The sequence below is a fragment of the Oncorhynchus tshawytscha genome, linkage group LG26 (assembly GCF_018296145.1).
Source record: "Oncorhynchus tshawytscha isolate Ot180627B linkage group LG26, Otsh_v2.0, whole genome shotgun sequence".
Lineage (NCBI taxonomy): Eukaryota > Metazoa > Chordata > Actinopteri > Salmoniformes > Salmonidae > Oncorhynchus > Oncorhynchus tshawytscha.
The window spans coordinates 23757822-23784250 of record NC_056454.1 but is presented as its reverse complement, the minus strand read 5'-3'; the positions used below and the strand labels follow the sequence as shown (position 1 = coordinate 23784250).

Here is a 26429-nt window from a genome sequence, read left to right as displayed (position 1 = left end):
CCAACCCTCTGTATCAACATCTTGCCAGGTATATGTTATGTGCTGATTGAGGTTCAGGATAAGTTTCCCTAGCCCAAGTCGTAAACACATATCAGCCCGGTTATCGGAGAGTCTTTCTATCTATTCTCTATGGTTCTTCTATTTCATCTGTTAATGGATTCTATGGTTTCTCTAAAACATTCTATTTCCATGCCAATTTCTCCTCTTCGTTTTCCATTGTCAAAGACCTGTCCTTGGAGTACTGTCTGTTCTATTAGATTATATTTCTATGGCCTCATTGTACCACTCTCCTCTCTCACCCACCCCAGGACGAGCAGATCAGATCATATCTGCCTCCTCTCCTTCTGTGGATGTCCCCGTGCCTCACCTGCCTTCCCCCTGCCCTCCCCCAACCTCTCCTTACTCTCCCCTCAGCTCCTACCCTCCCCCACCCTCCCCCATGCCTCCCCTCAGCTCCTACCCTCCCCCAACCTTCCCCTGACTTCCCCAGCTGACCCTGTACTTAACCCCAATCGTAACGGACAGAGACACAGGGGACCGGCCCAGGCTAGGCCCCAACAGGCCCAGCCCCAACAGCCTGCTAAGGTCACCCAGAACCTACAGACCCCCACGGGTAAAGATCTTGCTCTCTCCCCTCACCTAGGCTGTATCAGAGCCATAAAAACATGTATAATGGATCATTGAGTCCAAGTTTCTTATCCTCTGATAAAAAACAAAGTTCTCTCTCACACAGCTCCCAGCCAATATCAGGTGGGACAACCTCTACCAAGTTAAGCCCTCATCACTGAGAGGGCCAATAGTAACAGCCGGAGTAACGATGACAACATTTAGTCCTATCACCATCTCTGTTGTCATCCAACCTCATGAAACCCAAAGCTCTCATTTGTCATGTCTGTTCACCATCAATCAATCATTCATTGGATGTCATCGTAGCTTACACATAACACTGTTGTCATCATAGATCATACACCGTTGCTATGGGTTGAAGTTGTTTGTGTTGCACCACATACCTGTGTACAAATACATGTGTATCTGAGTATCTGGTATTTAAAATACTTTTTGAGTACTTTCAAATACACAACTCAAAACAAGTACTTTTATTTGAGAATTTGTATGGTTATTTGTAAAAACCAAATAGTCTACCAAATGTATTTGAGAGTATTTTTTTCAAATACTTATTTCAAATACTATTTTCAAATACTTGCAGGTTAAATGCATTGGATTATATTTGATTATTTTCAAATACTTTACAAGTGTATTTCTAAATACATTAAAATATTCAACTACTTGTCTTTTCAAATAAAATGTATCTGAACACTTACTTTGAATGCATGCAAAAGTAATTGAGATATTTGAATCCAGGCCTGTTGGTGCAGTGCATCCTTATAGGTGCAGTGAAATGTGTTGTTTTATAGGGTTAGCCACAGTAGTACAGTGCCCCTTGAGCAAATTGTTCAAGGGAACATTGACAGATTTTTCACCTAGTCAGCTCGAGTATTCAAACCAGAGTATTCAAGCCTGACTACCTGCTGCCTACCATTACAATGAACTATATACCTCCACCCCTCCATCACTCGTGCCTATCCACCTCCACCCTCATTCCACCACACTCACCGCATTCCTGATCATTTCAGATACTGGAGAGTTTGCTCACTTGCATCATTCAATCTTCCAACTTTTATGGAATATAATAGAAGGTCTGTTGAAGTTTTGTTTCGTATCCTCATGGATTCTTTTCACTTCACTCTTCCTTTCCACATCTGCATCTTTCTTTCATTCATTCATTTACCCACTCACTCATTCATTTACCCACTCACTCATTCATTTGTTTATCATCCAGGGATGCTACCATCTCAGCTGAATGACCCCTGAACCTCGTCTCCATGGAATCGGACCCCGTCTCTCTCTAACCCCTCTACTACACCTCTCTTTGTTCATCTAGGTACCAGCTTCCTGAGACCTTTGACCCCTACCGAGCCTCGCTCTCCTACACGCTCTGTCGTTGTCACGGCGGCCAGAAACACAACGTTGCCTCGCAGTCGCGTCTCTCTCTACTCCACCCCTAACGGCATCAGACCTCTCTCTCTACCCAGGGACACCAACACCAACTCCTCCCTCACCTCCGACACACCAGGGGGTAATGGAGCAATCTTTTCCTCTTCTTCCTCCTGCTCACCCTCCTCTTCCTTATCTTTCTCTTCCTCCCCAGCACTACCTCGGGTCTCACCCTCTCTACCTCCTCTCACTCTCTCTCACACACACAGATGAACCAATCTGGGTGGCATGGGCTCATGGTCCAGAGTGAACCATAGAATGTGTAATATGCCTAATAATGTCTGCCAATGTTTTTGGACGCATATTTGCATTCGTGTGTGTGTCCAGTACATGTGGTCCAGACAGTAAGTCTCTCCAAAACCTCCTTCCCTGCACCCATACTCAGAGGCCCTCCCCTTTGGCATACGTTTCACGCCTGTACCTCTAGGAACAGCAGCGTCTCGGAGGTCAGGGTCGTTAACGTGATTTACGCTCCCTATGGTCGCCCGGTCGACCGATTTATCAGGGAAGGTTGGCCGGCTCTTTGACTAGGACATAGATCACATTTACTTCAGTCATGCCAAACCAAGCCAAGCACTGGGCAGCCAGCACTGGGCAGCCAGCACCACCACAGCATGGCACACACAGATCTAGAACTTCCAGATCCCTCTGAGAGAGAGAGAGGGAGAGGGAGAGGGGGAGAGCAGGGGAGAGAGAGGGAGAGAGAGAGCGAGAGGGAGAGGGAGAGAGCAGGGGAGAGAGAGGGAGAGGAGAATGCTCTACAGCAGGGGTGTCAAACACCTTTTGCCCCTGGGCCTGGATTTGGTCTTCAACCAGGTCCAACCAGGGCCACACTGAAAATTGGTTATATTTCCAAAATGTACAAAGAATTGTCCTCTATCCAATGTTTTGGGAACTTTTATTCTCCCTGACTGTCTAGCTTTCATTTTGGTGATTGTTAGCGAGCTGGACACAGTCAAGAAACTGCATGACTGTAGGTCCATTATCATTTCTACATATTTTCCATTTGGTTTTAGTCATTTTGACGTATATTTGAAGTATATTTGTTTATGTTGGTGCTTCTGAAGGAGACAGAGTATTATGTTGGTGCTTCTGAAGGAGACAGATTATTATGTTGGTGCTTCTGAAGGAGACAGAGTATTATGTTGGTGCTTCTGAAGGAGACAGAGTATTATGTTGGTGCTTCTGAAGGAGACAGAGTATTATGTTGGTGCTTCTGAAGGAGACAGAGTATTATGTTGGTGCTTCTGAAGGAGACAGAGTATTATGTTGGTGCTTCTGAAGGAGACAGAATATTATGTTGGTGCTTCTGAAGGAGACAGAGTATTATGTTGGTGCTTCTGAAGGAGACAGAGTATTATGTTGGTGCTTCTGAAGGAGACAGAGTATTATGTTGGATCACACTGAAATCTGAAACTTTCCTTATTTTCCTTTCTGTCCCTTGGTTTAGAATATTCCCTCGACAGGTCTGGTACTGAGTGGTCCTCTCGTGTGTTCTTAGCATGTCTTTGCTGTGTTTTCGAGGTGTGCGGACGTGTTTAATTCAATGAGCCCTCTTCTCCCTCCAACAGCCGACTGGGAGCACAATAAGGGCCTTGCTCTTCCCAAACCTGCCGTCTGGTCCAGGAAGCGACTGGGTAAAAAACAGAGACGATCATTACTTCTCAGTGTGTCTCTCACCCACTAACCCATCTCCCACGAGAGATGCCATTTTGTTTTACTTCCTTGCAGTGAGCCCTCCATGAGCTTAAGTCACAACAATCTGTTCCTGTCCTATGATTGGCCAGCTTGTCTGTATGTCCGTGTGACTGTCCATTCTTATTGGACAGCCTGTCTGTCCATCAGCATCACCGTCCACTCACGTACTGTGCCTGTTATTGTTGGTGTGGGTCTGCAGGCGTGTTTGTCCATGTTTTCGCTATCAATATGACTGAGACTGAAGTATAATTCTCTCCCTCTCATCATAATAATACAGACTGACCCTAGACCTATTGTTCAGGTCAAAAAGGACCAAATCCTATAGTAACATGAGATCTGGAAGCATGGCTTGAATTTTCGCACAAATCTCTCCGTGACATCAATGCATGATTTTCTCGAAAATGTGTTACATCTCAAGCCCAAAATGACCACACTCACCAATATTGACACCTCACTTCACTCTAATGACTTAGTGGCTTCAGTTTCTGCTTCAGTCTCAGCCAGTGTGTGTGTCTGTGAAACTGGGACGGTTTCAGAGGTCTTCTAGGAGCCGCAGGGCTCGCTGGAAGCAGCTCTACTCAATGAAAACACACTTTGTCTTTGCTCGCCGTCATCACACACACCACACCGCAAAAGTCAATCATTGATGTATTCATGATGTCGAAACAATCTGTCAGTGGTGTCTGTCTGTCAGTCTTGGGCTTATTTGTATCCTATTTACATGGTTCCAACCGCCTCCTGAAGCATGTGTTGCTCAGGGTGAATTCTGTCCTAAATGGATTGCAAGTCTGATGTTTGATTTGATGTTGTTCAACTGTAAATGTCCTCTAAATAGGTTTAAAATCATACAGTGTTATGAGCCTATCAGTGGATAGTGTCCTTGGGTTCCTTCAGTAAGTGTTGCAACAGTCATAACAGCGAAGCTGTAAAACAGTGGAATATTTTCTCTGGTAATATTGTTCTAGGCAAACCATAAAGCTTTGAACAGTGTTGTTTCACTGTCTCACCAGAGAGGAGTCTGACAGAAACCAGCACTCACAACACTTTACTGCTGTTAACGCTCACACTTCAAAACAGTGTGTGAGCACGTGCGTAAGAGCATGTGTGTCACTGCTGTTGTAAAACAGTGCAGCAGTGAGGTGTTTGGCACACATAGTGCCCAGTGTGTGTTTTGTGGTGTGTTGTTGTGAGCAATCTGATTATCCCATTACCAGCTATAGGGTTCAGGATGATGAACAGAGCCTCCTGATGACATCACTTCCACATTCCCATAACTCTGATCCCCGTCACACAAAGTTTGACTTTTAATTATTATTTTTTATACTGCATTTAAGGAGCCACAGAGTTTTTCACAGAAAATGAACATTTGCTTTGGTTGAAAGCGGCACGCGCACTGTGTCTCTCCAGGATTTGCCCCCCTTGGCCTCAAATTCTACTTAACCTTGTCTGATCTCTGGTGCCCCACTGAGGTGTGGAGAGCTCCCTGATTTATCCCTGACAGAGTGTCAGGCATGCTGTGGTCAAATCTAGCTGTGCCAGGGGGGTCAACACAAGCCAAGTTAATATTTCTGAATTCGTTGGGGGGGTTGACATAGGTCAAGGGTAATATTTATGAATGGTCTAGTCCTGACAAGGAGGGCTTAGGAGCATCAGAACCCCTAGAGGTGAACATGACCACTAATCATGACATGTCATGGGACCTCCCCCCAGTTTCTGTCTGGAAAGAGCCTGAACGGCAGAGAAGGAGCCATGCCAGCCAGGTGGTCGCAGCCATTGATATTTAGTGAATAGAATGAACCAGGCTAGGAAGTACACAAACAACTGCCCCTATCATTCTCAGGTAGTGTCTACCACACCAAGTCTACGGTATGTCCAGTCAGTGCATTTATTCAATGAGACCTGTGCTATGGTTGCAAAACCTCAGTTTGGCCCAGAGTAAAGCTATTCAGGGAGAATGTTCTATTTCATGAATGAGATTGCAAGTAGTAGATCCCAGTTCAGTTTGAGTTGTTTGAGTGGCTTGTTCTGAGTTTGATATTCCAGTGTTTTTATCCCAGAGCTGTGTTCTGTGATGAAGACTGGATGTCTGGAAACATGGCCCCAGTGATGTACTGGGCCGTACGCACTACCCTCTGTAGCCACTTACAGTCAGATGCTGAGCAGTTGCCATTCCAGGTAGTGATACAACCGGTCAGGATGCTCTCGATGGTGCAGCTGCATAACTATTTAAGGATCTGGGGACCCATTCCAAATCTTTTCATTCTCCTGAGGGGGACAAATGTGTCTTGGTGTGTTTGGACCATGATCGTTTGTTGGTGATCTGGACACCAAGGAACTTGAAACTCTCGACCCGCTCCATTTCAGCACCGGCAACGTTAACGGGAGCCTGTTCGGACCTCCTTTTCCTGTAGTCCACTATCAGCTCCTCTCTCTCACTCAAATTGAGGGAGAGGTTGTTGCCCCTATAGGCTGATGGTGTTGAAGTCATGCTTGGCCACGCAGCAGTGGGTGAACAGGAGTACAGGAGGGGCCCCAGTGTTTTTATATGAAAGCTGGTTCTACACAGCAAATTGGCCAGTGTTACCTAGAGCAGACTTTTCAGTGTAGCATTTCTAGTGTTGATTCAGGAATTAAATTAACTCTCTAATAGTTAAAATAACACTCAGTAGTGTAAAATAACCCCAGTGTTGGTGTTAATAACCAGTATTGAATGTGAGAGTGTGATTGTGTCAGTTTTACTGTGTGGAAACGTTCCCATCAAAACCAAGGCCATCATTATCATAATTCCAAGAATGCTCTACTGCATTAAAACATTTTAAGAATGATTTTTAATATATGTGTTTTGCATGTACATTGATTGCTTGATACATTTTTCTAAACTAATCCAATCAGTTAGTTAGACTTATTGCACCCGTTACTAAAATGGTTATTCCAGCTTAAATGGATTAGGCTCCTTTATAGTAGTCTCATTTACTAACCCTGACAGTCATTCTGAATGCAGGTTACAGGTGAATAAAAATTCCAACTTTTGGATGTCTTATCCCTGGCTGGATTCCAGCACAATGTGCTTGCAGGCTTGACGTGGCACGTAAACCATGAGGTTCCTAACACCACTGTGTTAGGGTAAAACTTGACCATCAAAGTAAGGCTTTATGATATACAGTATCAGTCAAAGGTTTGGACACACCTACTTATTCAAGGGTTTTTCTTTCTTTTTACTATTTTCTACATTGTAAAATAATATTGAAGACATCAAAACTATGAAATAACACATATGGAATCATGTAGTAATGAAAAAAGTGTGTTTTATATGTTTCATATATATGGTATATATGTTTAAGTGTGTTTCAAAATAGGTTTTATATTTGAGAGTCTTCATTGTAGCCACCCTTTGCCTTGATGACAATTTTGCACATTTTGACATTCTCTCAACCAGCTTCATGAGGTAGTCACCTGGAATGCATTTCAATTAACAAGTGTGCCTTGTTAAAAGTTAATTTGTGGAATGTCTTTCCTTAATGCATTTGAGCCATTAAGTTGTGTTGTGACATGGTAAGGGTGGTATACAGAAGATGGCCCTATTTGGTAAAAGACCAAGTCCATGTTTTGGCAAGAACAGATCAAATAAGCAGAGAGAAACGACAGTCCATCATTACTTTAAGACATGAAGGTCAGTCAATCCAGAACATTTCAAGAACTTTGAAAGTTTCTTCAAGTGCAGTCACAAAAACCATCAAGCGCTATGATGAAACTGGCTCTCATGAGGACTGCCACAGGCAAGGAAGACCCAGAGTTACTTCTGCTGTAGAGGATAAGGTCATTAGAGTTAACTGCCCAAATAAATGCTTCACAGAGTTCAAGTAACAGATATGTCAACATCAACTATTCAGAGGAGACTGTGGGAAACAGACCTTTGTGGTCAAATTGCAGCAAAGAAACCACTACTAAAGGACACTAATAATAAGAAGAGACTTGCTTGGGCCAAGAAACTTGAGCAATGGATATTAGACTGGTGGAAATCTCCAAATTTTGGTTCCAACCGCCGTGTCTTTGTAAGGTGCAGAGTAGGTAAACGGATGATCTCGGCATGTGTGGTTCCCACCATGGAGCATGGAGGAAGAGGTGAGGGGATGTTTTGCTGGTGACACTGTCAGTGATTTATTTAAAATTCAAGGTACACTTAACCAGCATGGCTATCACAGCATTCTGCAGCGGTACACCATCCCATCTAGTTTGCGCTTAGGGGGACCATCATTTGTTTTTTAACAGGAAAATGACCCAACACACCTCCAGGCTGTGTAAGGTCTATTTGACCAAGAAGGAGAGTGTTCAAGTGCTGCATCAGATGACCTGGCCTCCACAATGACCTGACCTCAACCCAATTGAGATGGTTTGGGATGAGTTGGACCGCAGAGTGAAGTGAAAGCAGCCAACACATGCTCAGCATATGTGGGAACTCCTTCAAGACTGTTGGAAAAGCATTCCAGGTGAAGCTGGTTGAGAGAATGCCAAGCGTGTGCAAAGCTGTCATCAAGGTGAAGGTTGGCTACTTTGAAGAATCTCAAATATAAATTTGTTTAACACTTTTTTGGTTACTAACTGATTGTGTTATTTCATAGTTGTGACTCCTCCACTATTATTCTACAATGTACAAAATATTAAAAATAAATAAAAATCCTTGCATGAGTAGGTGTGTCCAAACTTTTGACTTGTACTGTATATAATGTGTTGTCATAAACAGTTTACTTTTAATGGTATCATTTGCCTTCCATACTTCTTCATAGGACTGAAAATGAATGAATTATTTGTGACTAACAAATACATTCATGGGTGGTAACCAATTCACTTGAAAAGTCAAGGCAGTGTCACGCTCTGACCTTAGATATCTCTGTTTTCATTATATTTTGGTTAGGTCAGGGTGTGACTAGGTTGGGTACACTAGTTTTTTGCATTGTCTTGGGTTTTTGTATGTCTAGGGTTGTTGTTGGTCTAGGGGTTTTTGTATTTCTATGTTGGCCTGATATGGTTCTCAATCAGAGACAGCTGTTTATCGTTGTCTCTGATTGGGGATCATATTTAGGCAGCCATTTCCCCTTTGTGTCTCGTGGGATTTTATCTATGTGTAGTTAGTTGCCTGTCAGCACTTGTTTGTATAGCTTCGCGGTTCATTTTGTTCAGTGTTCATTCTTTAAATAAATAAGAATGTACGCATAGCACGCTGCGCCTTGGTCTCCTTCGTATGACGAACGTGACAGGCAGACTGGGAAATTATATTGGAGGTGTGGCTTAGTGTGGGCTTTAAAGTTGTTATTTTTTGCCACCCGTGAGTGGAAATGTTGTCCCAGTTTAAGTAGTCTATGGTAATATTAATTCAAGTTTGAGCATATCAGCTGTCAGTTTGGAAGTCTTTATAAATACTTACAGAAGAGCATATCGCAATAAATATTAGTGTATATTCCTTAACTTCTTAGTGATCCCTTCGCTCGCCAATCCCGTTAACGGGATTGATTTGACAACACCCAGTGAAATAGCAGCGCGCAAAATAAAAAACAGAAATACTCATAATAATTCATAAATCAAAGAAGTGTTATACATGGGTTTAAAGATGAACTTCTTGTTAATCCATCCACAGTGGCAGATTTCCTAAAGGCTTTACGGTGAAAGCAAAGCATGCTATTATCTGAAGACAGCACCCCATCAAACATACACATGAAAATCATAATTCAATCTGCCAGGCGCGACACAAAAGTCAGAAACAACATATAATTCATGCCTTACCTTTGAAGATCTTCTTCTGATGGCACTCCAATATGTCCATTAAACATCACAAATGGTCCTTTTGTTCGATAAATTCTGTTGTTATATATCCAAAATGTCCATTTATTTGGTGGGTATGATTCAGAAAATACACCGGTTCCAACTCGCACAACATGACTACACATTATCTAATTAGTTACCTGTAAACTTGATCCAAAATTTCAAACAACTTTCCTAATCCAACTTTAGGTATTTTTAAACTTAAATAATCTATAAAATTTAAGACGGAATAAACTGTGTTCAATACCGGAGGAAAACAAAGTGGAGTGAGCTTTCAGGTTGTGCGCCCCAACCACAACAATACACTTCACTCGACCCTCGTTCTGAACAGGGCTACTTCATTTATCAAAGGAAAAACATCAACCAATTTCTAAAGACTGTTGACATCTAGTGGAAGCGATAGGAACTGCATGCCACTGCCTTAGAATTCTAGATTCCCATAGAAATCCCATTGAAAAGAGAGTGACCTCAAAAGATTTTCCTGGATGGTTTGTCCTCAGGGTTTCGCCTGCCAAATGAATGATGTTATACTCACAGACATCATTTTAACAGTTTTTTAGTTTCTATCCAAATCTACCAATTATATGCATATCCTAGCTTCTGGGCCTGAGTAGCAGTTTACTTTGGGCACACCTTTCATCCGGACGTGAAAATAGTGCCCTCTAGCCTTAACCGAACATTGAGTGACCTTGTCAAGAGATACCGACCTCTTGGTGTAATGGTTAAAAATACTATATTAGGTGTTATTGCATAACACCATTGGTGCAAACTATAGGCACTTCCTAGTAAATGTAACACTCAAAAGTGTGGACCTGTATATAGACACTGGCGCAGTGTTAAATGTGATTGTTAGTGTATAACACTGGATAATTTGCTGTGTAGTAGGGTTATGGTGGAAGGTTATTAAGAGTTGACATGTTTGGGATCAGTCACATAGACTATGGCGGTGCAATGTAGTAGAAATTCTCAAGATACTTTAAAAAAACATTTCAAGTCCAATCTATTGAACCTGTTTGAATGGCATTGCTCCTCGGGTGTGGTCACAGTTAGCACTCTCTTCCACCCCCATCTTTTCTCCATGGTTTCAGTTGACACTGCAACTTCTCTCTTCTATATCCCCCATTTTCAAAAGCACAACATCCATCCTCACTTATGAGTTAGGGCTCTCTTCAGTGCACTCCAGCAGCCTCCATTGCTGTTTCAGTTCCTAACCCTACCATGGCCTCTATTTCCCAGGCTCTCCTGCAGTTCTGCAACCCTTTCTTCCTGTCAACAAGAGGCCCAACCTGGTGGGGAAATCAGGGGACAAGGGTGAGGGCAACACTGACCAATGTTTTGACTACTGAATACTTTGACTTCTGTTTAAGCAACACTTGACCAAAATGTTCCACATTTTGCACTTCTTAATTTTGCTGTCATCTTGAGGATTCTATTTTAACAACCTTCCCTCAGTTAAGTTTTATTTAGATTCTAAAGCACCTTGCACTTCTCTGAAGAATACTCACACAGCTTGAGACGCAACACCTGTGTGTGTGTGTGTGTGTGTGTGTGTGTGTGTGTGTGTGTGTGTGTGTGTGTGTGTGTGTGTGTGTGTGTGTGTGTGTGTTTGTGCGTGCGTGCGTTTGTCTGAGTGTGTGTAAGTGCGTGTGCCTGTGTGTATGCAGTATGTTTGTGTTGTTCTGACTGACTTCTCTTACCAACACGATGCAACACACATATTTCATATCTTCTCCCTCAGCAGGAAAACAACTCAGATTCACCTGGCTGATGTCTGCAGCAGATGACCATAACTGTATTTGTAGTTTACATGACTGAGTAGTGTTCGGTCCCCTCTGTCCTCAGATAAGCTGATGGACCTGAAGCAGGGAGACAAAGCGTCCATCTTGAGGTCCTTCCCTCTAGTCACGGCTAAGCCCACCAAACAAAAGACCACAACCCTCACCCCGGCCTTGAATGGTAAGATTCAGTGATGAGTTTATAATAATGTCTTTGTGCATTCATGTTTGTACATGTGTGTAACCATGTAGGTGTGTGTGTGTGTTTGAATCATGCTACATCTGAGTTTAATAGTTAGTGTGAAAGGTTATCTGAGTTCAGAGAGAGAGACCAAAGCTGGCTGAGAGAGCTGCCAGGGAATGCTAACACATCACAGTACTATTCATAACAAACTTCTCACTCTGCGGTTCTCAATCTCATCTTCCGTCTTTCTGTAGCCACGGGTGACAACTCCTCTGTGTTCAGCTCTCTCCCTACTTCGGAAGTGGACGCCATGGGCAAGAAGCGCTTCGTAGGTAAGGACACATGCATTATAACAGTCTTCAACAAACCCACATGATTAAACTCTCAGTGGACAGGGCCGGAGAATCCCGGGTGTGGCGCTGGTAAAAAAGGGGGGAAATTGATCTTGCAATTGGAGGGCTGCTGGGTTAATAATCCTAACAGCAATCCCCTATTGTTGGGCCCTTGAGCAAGGCCCTTAACCCCACCCCACAACCCCATCCAGGCGCGCTGCACTGCAGCTTGACCCTGTGCTCCTCTCACCTGTGTGTCTGTATGATGTGTGCAGGAGGGAGCTGTGACAATGGACAATGACAGTTGTATTGCATCACTGTGGACATTAGCCCGGAGAACAAAACCCTTTCGTGCTTCCTCTTACCGCCAGTTGTTTTAGATTGTCTTGCCTGTATTCACTATCCAGATTCTTGGATGAGCTCCAGTTGACTTAGAGCTCTTGTTCTCCGGTACAAAGCAGATCAATGAGTTAGCATAATTTTGATAAACAACACATTTTCTGGTTTATTAGGAAAGCCAAACTTTGATAAGTGTTTTTGGGTGTTGAGTCAATTAGACTATGCTCGTTTCAAGCTTATCTTTCAAAAAAAAGAAAATCATTATATAGTGTTTAGGCAAGTTAGCTGGCTTACCAACCTGGTCTCAGAGCATTTCGTATCATTCGTATCAATCCAAAGCACTCCATTTGGTATTTTATTAGGATCCCCATTAGCTGTTGCAAAAGAGGCAGCTACACTTGCTGGGGTCCACGCAAAACATGCAACATAATACAGAATGACATAATACAGAACATCATTAGACAAGAACAGCTCAAGGACAGAACTACCTACATTTTTAGAAATGCATACACACAAACTATCATATCATTTAGTATGATATGTTGCGAATTACAATTCGTATGATATGTTATGAATTTGCAAAATGTACAATATTTTACGAATTTCAATTTTTTGTGGCTAACGTTAGCTAGGCTAGGGGTTAGCATTGAGGTTAGGACTTAGGTTAAAGGGTTAGTGTTGGGGGAAGGGTTAGCTAGAAGGGTTAGGAGAAGGTTTAGCTAACATGCTAAGTAGTTGCAAAGTAGCTAAAAAGTAGTAAGTAGTTGCAAATTAGCTAAAGTTGTCTGTGATGAGATTCAACCACACAACCTTTGGGTCGATAGACGTTTGCGTTATATACCCACCCATCCACCCTCCTTTCCTTTGCCTTAAGTAACCATTTGTCTTATGTAACCATACCAAACCTAACGTATACTAATTTCAGTGTCCCAGATTTACATTTACTATGTTACGTCTAGTCTATGAGACCAGGCTGTGCATACTTACTCCTTTCTACTGCTTTGTAGTATACCACTCTGATGTGAGAGATGTAAACAACAATACAACTATACTGCTGATCATAAGCTGTTTGAGATTTGTTTCAATGGCTGCAAAGTATAGGAATTTGACAAATATTAAATTAATTTCCTGTTTGTAATTAATGTGTCTTGAACGCAGAAGGAATGCAATATGTGGCACTACAATATAGTGCATTGAAATACATTTAAATAAATCTGTAGTTATTTTTTCATTATTTTTCCTTTTCCAATTGTGTTCCTCTGTAGCTCAGTTGGTAGAACATGGGCCTTGCCACAGCAGGATAACTAGTTAGATTCCCGCAATCACCCTTATGTAAAATGTATGCACGCATGGTCGTCGCTTTGGAAAAAAGCGTCTGCTAAATGGCATATATTTTTCTAATCCTACAGACTTCTGTCTTTTAAGTTATTATTGTTTGAACACCAATTCTTTAATTTCTCCTGCAGCCCCTCATGTGATCTATAAGACTGACAAGAAGCCAGACGAACCGTGTTCCATAACAAAGTCCCTCAGCTTCTTCCCTGAGGAGGAGGGGGTGGAGCAGAACGTCACCGCACCCCCCCGCTTGCCCCCCTCCAACCTCACCGTGGTTACTGTAGAGGGATGCCCCTCCTTCGTCATCCTGGACTGGGAGAAGACCGACAACGACACCACAGGTTAAGGGGGAAGTGTGCTTGTGTTTGTGTACGTGCGTGCGTGTGTGTGTGTGCGTGCGTGCAGCACATACCCAAAGAGGTTCATAAAACACTCCTGGTTATGGAAGAGTGAAGTCCTAACGCATAAGACTCTGTTACAATGGGTATTTTAATAACGTTATGAAACTCCATCTGTGCTCTATCAGGATATTTCTCTCTACAATGAAAACAAGTTGTGGAGATTTGAGACTACATATTTTCAGAGCACTTTCTTTGGGGCCAATCCTTGCCAACCCCACCCAAATCCTCTGAATCCTGTGTCAAATGTTTATACTTGCCTCGTTAAGATGCTGCTGTGCACATTTAAAATGAACATTTTTATGTTAATATCCCATCTGTATGATATGAAGTTGTAAAGATGTAATTAAACATGTTGTGTGTGATGTGTGGATGTGATTCCATGTGTGGATTTCCTGCTTCCCCTTTGACAGAGTATGAGGTAATTTCAAGAACCCATGGACCCAATGGAGAAGAGGTGTCCATCCTGACCACCAACCAGACTCACACTGCAGTGGAGAACCTAAAACCAGAGAACAGGTGTGTGTCTATGTTTGTTTTTATGTGGTGTGTGGAGGCTTGCTGGAGCAGGGTTGGGTTGGTAAGGCTCAATGTGTTTATTAATGATGCTGGATCCTGGTCTTGGTTTTGGCTGGGATCTACAGATTCAGAGTATAAACCAGATTTACCAGAACCTACCACTGGGCTGGATTTGCTCGCCCACAGACCACCATCTAAACATCACACATGGAACAGCCATTAGAATGGTGTGTGTGTGTGTATGTGTATGTGTGTGTGTGTGTGTGTGTGTGTGTGTGTGTGTGTGTGTGTGTGTGTGTGTGTGTGTGTGTGTGTGTGTGTGTGTGTGTGTGTGTGTGTGTGTGTGTGTGTGTGTGTGTGTGTGTGTGTGTGTGTGTGAGGTATTGAGTGTTAGTGTGTGTGTCTGTGAAAGAGAGAAGGGGAGAGAAAGACAGAAAGAAAGAGAGAGTGAGGAAAATGGAGAGTGTGGGGTCACAAGCAATCACTGGCCTCGATGCACTCAAGGCTGTCTAGAGAATAAAGATATCAAGTGTCACAGTGTTGGAGATGGGTGGAATATAAACTCAAGCTCCACAAAAGTTATGATTATGGTGAACAAGAGTGACTAAGGTTTCCTTTACTAGGAAAGCTATCAGCATGGCATTCGGGATTGAAAATATATCAAAAATGAGATTTCGGTATTTACTGAGCTAGGCACACCAGTGCCTTGACACCGTGTTGACTATTTATCTTTCCCTTCTTTTTCAGTTACGAGTTCAAAGTGAAACCCAAGAATGAGCTTGGGGAAGGGCCTGCCAGCGAGCCAGTGTTGTTCAACACAGAGTCAGGTAGGTGGAGAGTGGAAATGGACTCCCAGCCAATGTATCGCATTACACTTGTGTAATGGAGCCGGAATGGAGGCCAGCTCCAGATAGCCGTTCCACCGGCATGGATGGATCTAGAAATAGCTTATCTTTCCCATATCCTAACATTAGGCACCGATCCAATCAGATCGAGCGTTGACAACCGCATAGTGGATGTTTTGGCGGTGTTGGAGGTGTAACTGTGGCATCACCTGACAAATCAGTGAGCGGCTGCTTTTGTATGTCACAAACCACTAATTTTCTTATTATTCCTGCCCTGTTAGAACTTCCAAATGGCAATAGTAAATGTAGGCTCTATCGATGATAGAAATAACGACAGGCTTTGGATGGGGATGGGATGGGGGAATTTATAACCTATCACCATCTAATCGAGGTGTAGATAATAGAATCACACATTGGCGTGTTTGAAAGTAACGTGCCTGCATGAACTTCTAACGCGGATTGGTCGGATATGATGTCGGGTGTGTTAAAATTTTTACATCCAATGGCAGTGTCCGCAATAAGGTAACGCAAGGAGCTGCAAGGAGCAGCTCTCCACATCCAACACCGGCAAAACAACCACTATGTGGATGTCTGCTACCGCAGATCTGATATCATCTAGCACTGAAGCGTTGATGCAAAGAATGCAAAACTGACCTTAGATCAGTGTCTCGACCACAATTCCCACCGTTAGCATCGTAGAGCCCCATTAGCTGTGCTGGTGAATTAGTAAAAGTCAATTATCAATCAGCAACCACACCGACTGTTTCAATTGTAATACTTTGCATTAGCCTGGCTTAGCCTCTAAGTGACGTATCTAACAGGATCCCTGATAGCTTTCCAGATGTGTCGCAAATTAGTCACTTGTTAATAGGACATCTTAGCCTTTAGCTAATAATGTGTGTAAATAGTTAGCTGCTTGCTACCTATTTTTAGTAATTTAGCAGACGCTTTTATCCAGAGTGACTTCCACTGGTGAGTGCATACATTTTTCATACTTAAAAAACAAACAAATCTCTCTCTCTCTCTCTCTCTCTCTCTCTCTCTCGCGCTTCTTCATTTTGGAAGAAATATATATTTTTAAACTGTTCAACTATTGTCTTTCTCTCTTTTTGAGTCAACTAATCACCACATTTTATGCACTGCAGTGCAGATTCATTCTCTGATCCTTTGATTGGGTGGACAACATGTCAGTTCATGCTGCAAGAGCTCTGATAGGTTGGAGGACATCCTCCCGGAAGTTGTCATAATTACTGTGTAAGTTTATGGAAGGGGGTGAGAACCATGAGCCTCCTAGGTTTTGTATTGAAGTCAATGTACCCAGAGTAAGACAGAAGCTAGCTGTCCTCCAGCTACACCATGGTGCTACACTAGAGTGCTGTGGAGGTTACTGTAGACTTCATAGACTTGTTACTTCATTGCAAAACAGTGTGTTTTCGTCAATTATTTGGTGACGTGAATATATTTTGTATAGTTTTTAGTAATGTTTCACTATTTTTATTTTGATGAAATTCACTGAGGAGGATGAATCCCCTTCCTCCTCTGAGGAGCCTCCACTGCCCTACTCCCGTACACAAGACACACTAGCCTCCAGGAAGAGATGGAGAGCTAACGCCAGGGTGCAACTTTCCGAAGGGAGGATATAGGGACCTGATCATATTGGACATTGATAGGCTTAGAGTTTAAGCCCTCATGGTCAGGGAAAACTCTTGGCCCAAGTCATAGTCAAATCAAATCAAATCAAATTTTATTTGTCACATACACATGGTTAGCAGATGTTAATGCGAGTGTAGCGAAATGCTTGTGCTTCTAGTTCCGACAATGCAGTAATAACGAGCAAGTAATCTAACTAACAATTCCAAAAAAACTACTGTCTTATACACAGTGTAAGGGGATAAAGAATATGTACATAAGGATATATGAATGAGTGATGGTACAGAGCAGCATAGGCAAGATACAGTAGATGATATCGAGTACAGTATATACATATGAGATAAGTATGTAAACCAAGTGGCATAGTTAAAGTGGCTAGTGATACATGTATTACATAAGGATGCAGTCGATGATATAGAGTACAGTATCAACGTATGCATATGAGATGAACAATGTAGGGTAAGTAACATTATATAAGGTAGCATTGTTTAAAGTGGCTAGTGATATATTTACATCATTTCCCATCAATTCCCATGATTAAAGTGGCTGGAGTAGAGTCAGTGTCATTGACAGTGTGTTGGCAGTAGCCACTCAATGTTAGTGGTGGCTGTTTAACAGTCTGATGGCCTTGAGATAGAAGCTGTTTTTCAGTCTCTCGGTCCCAGCTTTGATGCACCTGTACTGACCTCGCCTTCTGGATGACAGCGGGGTGAACAGGCAGTGGCTCGGGTGGTTGATGTCCTTGATGATCTTTATGGCCTTCCTGTAGCATCGGGTGGTGTAGGTGTCCTGGAGGGCAGGTAGTTTGCCCCCGGTGATGCGTTGTGCAGACCTCACTACCCTCTGGAGAGCCTTACGGTTGAGGGCGGTGCAGTTGCCATACCAGGCGGTGATACAGCCCGCCAGGATGCTCTCGATTGTGCATCTGTAGAAGTTTGTGAGTGCTTTTGGTGACAAGCCGAATTTCTTCAGCCTCCTGAGGTTGAAGAGGCGCTGCTGCGCCTTCCTCACGATGCTGTCTGTGTGAGTGGACCAATTCAGTTTGTCTGTGATGTGTATGCCGAGGAACTTAAAACTTGCTACCCTCTCCACTACTGTTCCATCGATGTGGATGGAGGGGTGTTCCCTCTGCTGTTTCCTGAAGTCCACAATCATCTCCTTAGTTTTGTTGACGTTGAGTGTGAGGTTATTTTCCTGACACCACACTCCGAGGGCCCTCACCTCCTCCCTGTAGGCCGTCTCGTCGTTGTTGGTAATCAAGCCTACCACTGTTGTGTCGTCCGCAAACTTGATGATTGAGTTGGAGGCGTGCATGGCCACGCAGTCGTGGGTGAACAGGGAGTACAGGAGAGGGCTCAGAACGCACCCTTGTGGGGCCCCAGTGTTGAGGATCAGCGGGGAGGAGATGTTGTTGCCTACCCTCACCACCTGGGGGCGGCCCGTCAGGAAGTCCAGTACCCAGTTGCACAGGGCGGGGTCGAGACCCAGGGTCTCGAGCTTGATGACGAGCTTGGAGGGTACTATGGTGTTGAATGCCGAGCTGTAGTCGATGAACAGCATTCTCACATAGGTATTCCTCTTGTCCAGATGGGTTAGGGCAGTGTGCAGTGTGGTTGAGATTGCATCGTCTGTGGACCTATTTGGGCGGTAAGCAAATTGGAGTGGGTCAAGGGTGTCAGGTAGGGTGGAGGTGATATGGTCCTTGACTAGTCTCTCAAAGCACTTCATGATGACGGATGTGAGTGCTACGGGGCGGTAGTCGTTTAGCTCAGTTACCTTAGCTTTCTTGGGAACAGGAACAATGGTGGCCCTCTTGAAGCATGTGGGAACAGCAGACTGGTATAGGGATTGATTGAATATGTCCGTAAACACACCGGGCAGCTGGTCTGCGCATGCTCTGAGGGCGCGGCTGGGGATGCCGTCTGGGCCTGCAGCCTTGCGAGGGTTAACACGTTTAAATGTCTTACTCACTTCGGCTGCAGTGAAGGAGAGACCGCATGTTTCCGTTGCAGGCCGTGTCAGTGGCACTGTATTGTCCTCAAAGCGGGCAAAAAGTTATTTAGTCTGCCTGGGAGCAAGACATCCTGGTCCGTGACTGGGCTGGGTTTCTTCCTGTAGTCCGTGATTGACTGTAGACCCTGCCACATGCCTCTTGTGTCTGAGCCGTTGAATTGAGATTCTACTTTGTCTCTGTACTGGCGCTTAGCTTGTTTGATAGCCTTGCGGAGGGAATAGCAGCACTGTTTGTATTCAGTCATGTTACCAGACACCTTGCCCTGATTAAAAGCAGTGGTTCGTGCCTTCAGTTTCACACGAATGCTGCCATCAATCCACGGTTTCTGGTTAGGGAATGTTTTAATCGTTGCTATGGGAACGACATCTTCAACGCACGTTCTAATGAACTCGCACACCGTATCAGCGTATTCGTCAATGTTGTTGTCTGACGCAATACGAAACATCTCCCAGTCCACGTGATGGAAGCAGTCTTGGAGTGTGGAGTCAGCTTGGTCGGACCAGCGTTGGACAGACCTCAGCGTGGGAGCTTCTTGTTTTAGTTTCTGTCTGTAGGCAGGGATCAACAAAATGGAGTCGTGGTCAGCTTTTCCGAAAGGGGGGCGGGGCAGGGCCTTATATGCGTCGCGGAAGTTAGAGTAACAATGATCCAGGGTCTTTCCACCCCTGGTTGCGCAATCGATATGCTGATAAAATTTAGGGAGTCTTGTTTTCAGATTAGCCTTGTTAAAATCCCCAGCTACAATGAATGCAGCCTCCGGATAAATCGTTTCCAGTTTGCAGAGAGTTAAATAAAGTTCGTTCAGAGCCATCGATGTGTCTGCTTGGGGAGGGGGGGTATATACGGCTGTGATTATAATCGAAGAGAATTCTCTTGGTAGATAATGCGGTCTACATTTGATTGTGAGGAATTCTAAATCAGGTGAACAGAAGGATTTGAGTTCCTGTATGTTTCTTTCATCACACCATGTCACGTTGGCCATAAGGCATACGCCCCCGCCCGTCTTCTTACCAGAAAGATGTTTGTTTCTGTCGGCGCGATGCGTGGAGAAACCCGCTGGCTGCACCGCTTCGGATTGCGTCTCTCCAGTGAGCCATGTTTCCGTGAAGCAGAGAACGTTGCAGTCTCTGATGTCCCTCTGGAATGCTACCCTTGCTCGGATTTCATCAACCTTGTTGTCAAGAGACTGGACATTGGCAAGAAGAATGCTAGGGAGTGGTGCACGATGTGCCCGTCTCCGGAGTCTGACCAGAAGACCGCTTCGTTTCCCTCTTTTTCTGAGTCGTTTTTTTTTTGGGTCGCTGCATGTGATCCACTCGGTTACACTGGTTGTAAGGCAGAACACAGGATCCGCATCGCGAAAAACATATTCTTGGTCGTACTGATGGTGAGTTGACGCTGATCTTATATTCAGTAGTTCTTCTCGGCTGTATGTAATGAAACCTAAGATGACCTGGGGTACTAGTGTAAGAAATAACACGTAAAAAAACAAAAAAATGCATAGTTTCCTAGGAACGCGAAGCGAGGCGGCCATCTCTGTCGGCGCCGGAAGTAAATGATAATAGTTAATAGATAATAGTCACATAATAGTTACAGATGGACCAGATTTTTGGAGTAATATCATATCCGTTATGCACACTAAAATACTCGATCAACTCAATGAGCTAATTTGATCGAAAGCAACATTGTGTCTAAACAGTAATAATACTCCACTGGGACTATGCTGGGCTAATGTCCAATGCTGTGGTGAAAGTACTAATAGAGAAGAGTGATTGGTCAAATGGTTCTTTACCCTGTAGTGAAATCCCTGGGAGACACAACGTTTTATGTGCTAGCTACAACAATGTTCTAACTAGGACAATGTGCTAACTAGGACAATGTGCTAACTAGGACAATGTGCTAGCTACAACAATGTGCTAACTAGGACAATGTGCTAACTAGGACAATGTGCTAGCTACAACAATGTGCTAACTAGGACAATGTGCTAACTAGGACAATGTTCTAACTAGGACAATGTGCTAACTAGGACAATGTGCTAACTAGGTCAATGTTCTAACTAGGACAATGTGCTAACTAGAACAATGTTCTAACTAGGACAATGTGCTAACTAGGACAATGTGCTAACTAGGACAATGTTCTAACTAGGACAATGTGCTAACTAGAACAATGTAATGTGTTTTTGTTGTAATCTGAACCTCGGTTTTAATATGATCCGTTATTTCCCACAGGTGAGTATGGTTCTATTACTGTATTAATGTGGTAATAATGGACTGATGTGTGACTAACGATGCCTTCTCTCTTTTACTCTCTCTCCTCTATAGCGGACCCTCGGGTGAGTGAGAATGTCTCAGGTGAGTGGACTCTCAGTATGTCATGTTCACACATCTTTCCTCCCTAGTTTGTATCCCATTCTCTGTGCCTTACATATCAATCCTTAGATCTTGTTTTCTCTGCTCCCTCCAGGTAAAGATGCTATCTGGACACAGTTCCCCTTCAAAGCAGATTCCTACTCGGAGTGTAATGGGAAGCAGTATGTGAAGAGGACCTGGTACCGCAAGTTTGTGGGCATTCAGCTGTGCAACTCCCTTAGATACAAGATCTACATGAGCGACTCGCTCACCGGTCAGTATAGTATAGTAAGAGTGTTTGTCTATGTTTTACTGTCTATACTATTCCTTGTATTTGTGCATGTACGTATATGAAGAGTTTATAGGTTACATTGGAATTTTCAACAAGGTTTATCTAACCAGAGCCATAACCTTTGACCTCTGACCTTGTGCAGGCAGGTTCTACAACATCGGGGACCAAACAGGTCATGGGGAGGACCACTGCCAGTTTGTAGATTCTTTCCTGGACGGACAAACAGGCAGCCAGCTATTGGCCAACCAACTACCCAGCCGATCAGGTAGAGTACTGGGCCAAATACTGGAACCCGTTAGAGACATTTGTGGGAAAGAACTGTAGACACATGTACAGGTGCCCATGACCACGGTTCTTGGTCACTTTTCAATGACTACAGAAGTTTGATGTTTCAGGGTTAACTGTGGGAAACACTGATCTCTAGACTATGTTAAAAGACCATTCACATTCCAAACCATTTGTAAAAGAAGTGTTCTCATATTCCCTCTGCTTTATTGTCTCAGGCTTCTACCGGGCTATGCGTCAGGAACCGGTCAACTTTGGCGAGATCGGAGGGAACTCGCACGCCACCTACGTTGGCTGGTACGAGTGCGGAACACCCATACCTGGGAAATGGTAAGACCCCTCCACCAGAGGGGTGGCCAGGAAGATGCCTGACTGGAAGAATGATGATCTCACCAGGGTGAGAGGAGGACTGAGGAGGTTTCAGTGGCCCTTGAGGTGGGCTTCTCCCTCTTGTTACCATGGAGACTGCGTCAGTATGTTACCATGGAGATGCATCTGTCTGTCTGTCAGATGGTGATGGCCCACATTCCATTGTATAAAAGTGTACAGGACCATACCTTGTCATGGAACTCTGAGTTCTTTTGTCATATCTCCTTAGGGGATCTATTCAATCCGCATACCGGAAGTTCAGCTTTACAGTGTGATTGAATATTTAAAGGCAACGTTCCTGCTTTAGCAGAGACTGCTTTTACGATAAACCCTGCTTATGTCGGCCAATATCCGAAATGACCTTTAAATTTCCATCACGAAATCTGTTACTCTTCAGCTTTACAGACTGAACCGAGCCCTAAGTCTCATCTCACTATTTATCAAACAGGACATGAGGCAGTCCTCAAAGCCTGTAAAAACGGGAGAGAAGTTAATAAAGGTGTGTCAGAGTGCTTCAAGAGGTTACATATGAACGCAGGAAACTGTTGGGAAGCTGGCTCCCTGAAAATGTACTGACGTGTATGATGTTATTTATCAAGCAGTTGTTATTCAATGTTCCTTGTGGTTTATATTAGCCAGTCTGCTAAAAGGGTTCCTATAACACAAAAGCCTCTGCAAAAAAGAAGAAAGCATTACACACGCACACACACACTAAATTCGTCACTCCTACACACATACTCAATACCCTTTCTTGATTGGTCCTGTAGGATTGACAGTTGCGGTTTGCACAATATGAAATTATTATTTATATTTTACCACAGCATTGTTGAATACTTGTTTCTGATATGCTAGAAGGGCATTCTAGAATGGACATAAAAAACATAACTGGACGGCTAGAAAAGATATCAGGACGCAATATTCGCCTACACATGTAGACCGTACTCGCTACAAAGTTACAGAAAGCTAAACAATCCACCACACTAACGGAAATTGGATACATTGTAAATGCAGTTCCAACGAGGAAAAACATAGCTAGCTAGCATTGATTTGTTTATGGAGAGACATATATTTTTGGAGCATCTGATGGTCTAACGTGGTGTGTAGGGCTGCTGAGGTGACTATTATCGCCACACCCGCAGTAATGAGTCATGACTGCAGTAAAATCCTAGGTGACCTTTGAGTCACAGTATTCTCCTCTTATGCACTCTGGACATCTGTTAGTAGTACCCAACTCATTTCTAATGATCAACAGGTCACTAATGGCCTGGTGATCAGGACTCTGTTGTCCCTCTAACCACTCTGACATGAATGCAAATGAAATCAAAAATCACACTTATCATCAGAACAGCATGATGCTTTTAAATCTCACCTCACTATGATGATCAAACAGGTTGAAACTGAGTAGAAAACATGGTCGTTGTGTACAATGGGGCAAAAAAGTATTTAGTCAGCCACCAATTGTGCAAGTTCTCCCAATTAAAAAGATGAGAGAGGCCTGTAATTTTCATCATAGGTACACTTCAATTATGACAGACAAAATGAGAAATAAATCCAGAAAATCACATTGTAGGATTTTTAATGAATTTATTTGCAAATTATGGTGGAAAATAAGTATTTGGTCACCTACAAACAAGCAAGATTTCTGGCTCTCACAGACCTGTAATTTCTTCTTTAAGAGGCTCCTCTGTCCTCCACTCGTTACCTGTATTAATGGCACCTGTTTGAACTTGTTATCAGTATAAAAGACACCTGTCCACAACCTCAAACAGTCACACTCCAAACTCTACTGAGGCCAAGACCAAAGAGCTGTCAAAAGACACCAGAAACAAAATTGTAGACCTGCACCAGGCTGGGAAGACTGAATCTGCAATAGGTAAGCAGATTGGTTTGAAGAAATCAACTGTGGGAGCAATTATTAGGAAATGGAAGACATACAAGACAACTGATAATCTCCCTCGATCTGGGGCTCCACGCAAGATCTCACCCCGTGGGGTCAAAATGATCACAAGAACGGTGAGCAAAAATCCCAGAACCACACGGTGGGACCTAGTGAATGACCTGCAGAGAGCTGGGACCAAAGTAACAAAGCCTACCATCAGTAACACACTACGCCGCCAGGGACTCAAATCCTGCAGTGCCAGACGTGTCCCCCTGCTTAAGCCAGTACATGTCCAGGCCCGTCTGAAGTTTGCTAGAGAGCATTTGGATGATCCAGAAGAAGATTGGGAGAATGTCATATGGTCAGATGAAACCAAAATAGAACTTTTAGGTAAAAACTCAACTTGTCATGTTTGGAGGACAAAGAATGCTGAGTTGCATCCAAAGAACACCATACCTACTGTGAGGCATGGGGGTGCAACATGCTTTGGGGCTGTTTTTCTGCCAAGGGACCAGGACGACTGATCCGTGTAAAGGAAAGAATGAATGGGGCCATGTATCGTGAGTTTTTGAGTGAAAACCTCCTTCCATCAGCAAGGGCATTGAAGATGAAACGTGGCTGGGTCTTTCAGCATGACAATGATCCCAAACACACCACCCGGGCAACAAAGGAGTGGCTTCGTAAGAAGCATTTCAAGGTCCTGGAGTGACCTAGCTAGTCTCCAGATCTCAACCCCATAGAAAATCTTTGGAGGGAGTTGAAAGCCCGTGTTGCCCAGCAACAGCCCCAAAACATCACTGCTCTAGAGGAGATCTGCATGGAGGAATGGGCCAAAATACCAGCAACAGTGTGTGAAAACCTTGTGAAGACTTACAGAAAACATTTGACCTCTGTCATTGCCAACAAAGGGTATATAACAAAGTATTGAGAAAAACTTTTGTTATTGACCATATACTTATTTTCCACCATAATTTGCAAATAAATTCATTAAAAATCCTACAATGTGATTTTCTGATTTTTTTCTCTCTCATTTTGTCTGTCATAGTTGAAGTGTACCTATGATGAAAATTACAGGCCTCTCTCATCTTTTTAAGTCGGAGAACTTGCTGACTAAATACTTTTTTGCCCCACTGTATGTTATTTCAAAGCTTAACACAACGAAATTGACAGCACTTTCTAAGGCGATGACTAATTCAAAACACCCATATGCATATTAGAGCTTACGCATGTAGGCCTACATAAACTCAGCAAAAAAATAAATGTCCACTCACTGTCAACTGCATTTATTTTCACCAAACTTAACATGTGTAAATATGTGTATGAACATAAGATTTAACAACTGACACAAACTTAGCAAGTTCCATGTGACTAACAGAATGGAATAATGTGTCACTGAACAAAGGGCCGGTCCAAATCAAAAGTAACAGTCAGCATCTGGTGTGGCCACCAGCTGCATTAAGTACTGCAGTGCATCTCCTCCTCGTGGCCTGCACTAGATTTGCCAGTTCTTACTGTGAAATGTTACCCAACTCTTCCACTAAGGCACCTGCAAGTTCCCTGACATTTCTGGGGAGAATGGCCCTAGCCCTCACCATCCGATTCAACAGGTCCCAGATGTGCTCAATTGGTTTGAGATCCGGGCTCTTCGCTGGCCATGGCAGAACACTGGCATTCCTGTCTTGCAGAAAATCACACACAGAACGAGTAGTATGGCTGCGCGTGATTTCCTGCAAGACAGGAATGTCAGTGTTCATGCTTGAGGGTCATGTCAGGATGAGGGATTGTGCGTTCCTGGTGTAACCCGGGCAGTTGTTGTTGCCATCCTGTACCTGTCCCGCAGGTGTGATGTTCGGATGTACCGATCCTGTGCAGGTGTTGTTACACGTGGTCTGCCACTGCGAGGACGATCAGCTGTCCGTCCTGTCTCCCTTTAGCGCGGTCTTAGGCGTCTCACAGTACGGACATTGCAATTTATTGCCCTGGCCACATCTGCAGTCCTCAAGCCTCCTTGCAGCATGCCTAAGGCACGTTCACGCAGATGAGCAGGGACCCTGGGCATCTTTCTTTTGGTGTTTTTCAGAGTCAGTAGAAAGGCCTCTTTAGTGTCCTAAGTTTTCATAACTGTTAGTGTCTTAACGACTGTTCCACAGGTACATGTTCATTAATTGTTTATGGTTCATTGAACAAGCATGGGAAACAGTGTTTAAACCCTTTACAATGAAGATCTGTGAAGTTATTTGGATTTTTACGAATGATCTTTGACAGACAGGGTCCTGAAAAAGAGACGTTTCTTTT

At 43.6% G+C, this 26429-nt stretch overlaps 1 protein-coding gene across 3 annotated transcripts in view; it reads left to right on the top strand.

Annotated features, from left to right (window-relative positions):
- The window catches only part of LOC112225392 (target of Nesh-SH3-like), a 42660-nt gene extending 18922 nt beyond the window's left edge, over window positions 1-23738 (top strand). The window contains exons 9-20 of one of the 3 annotated variants that reach the window (XM_024389327.2): window positions 1943-2137; window positions 3627-3692; window positions 10807-10881; window positions 11413-11526; window positions 11784-11861; window positions 13667-13876; window positions 14347-14452; window positions 15200-15279; window positions 21283-21312; window positions 21425-21583; window positions 21744-21866; window positions 22105-23738. In XM_024389327.2, coding sequence (XP_024245095.1) covers window positions 1943-2137; window positions 3627-3692; window positions 10807-10881; window positions 11413-11526; window positions 11784-11861; window positions 13667-13876; window positions 14347-14452; window positions 15200-15279; window positions 21283-21312; window positions 21425-21583; window positions 21744-21866; window positions 22105-22220 — 1352 coding nt within the window. In that variant the 3' untranslated portion in view covers window positions 22221-23738. The remainder of the gene's footprint in view (window positions 1-1942; window positions 2138-3626; window positions 3693-10806; window positions 10882-11412; window positions 11527-11783; window positions 11862-13666; window positions 13877-14346; window positions 14453-15199; window positions 15280-21282; window positions 21313-21424; window positions 21584-21743; window positions 21867-22104) is intronic. The other 2 variants (XM_024389328.2, XM_042306839.1) reach the window with 2 other exon arrangements.
- Window positions 23739-26429: the final 2691 nt, after the last annotated feature.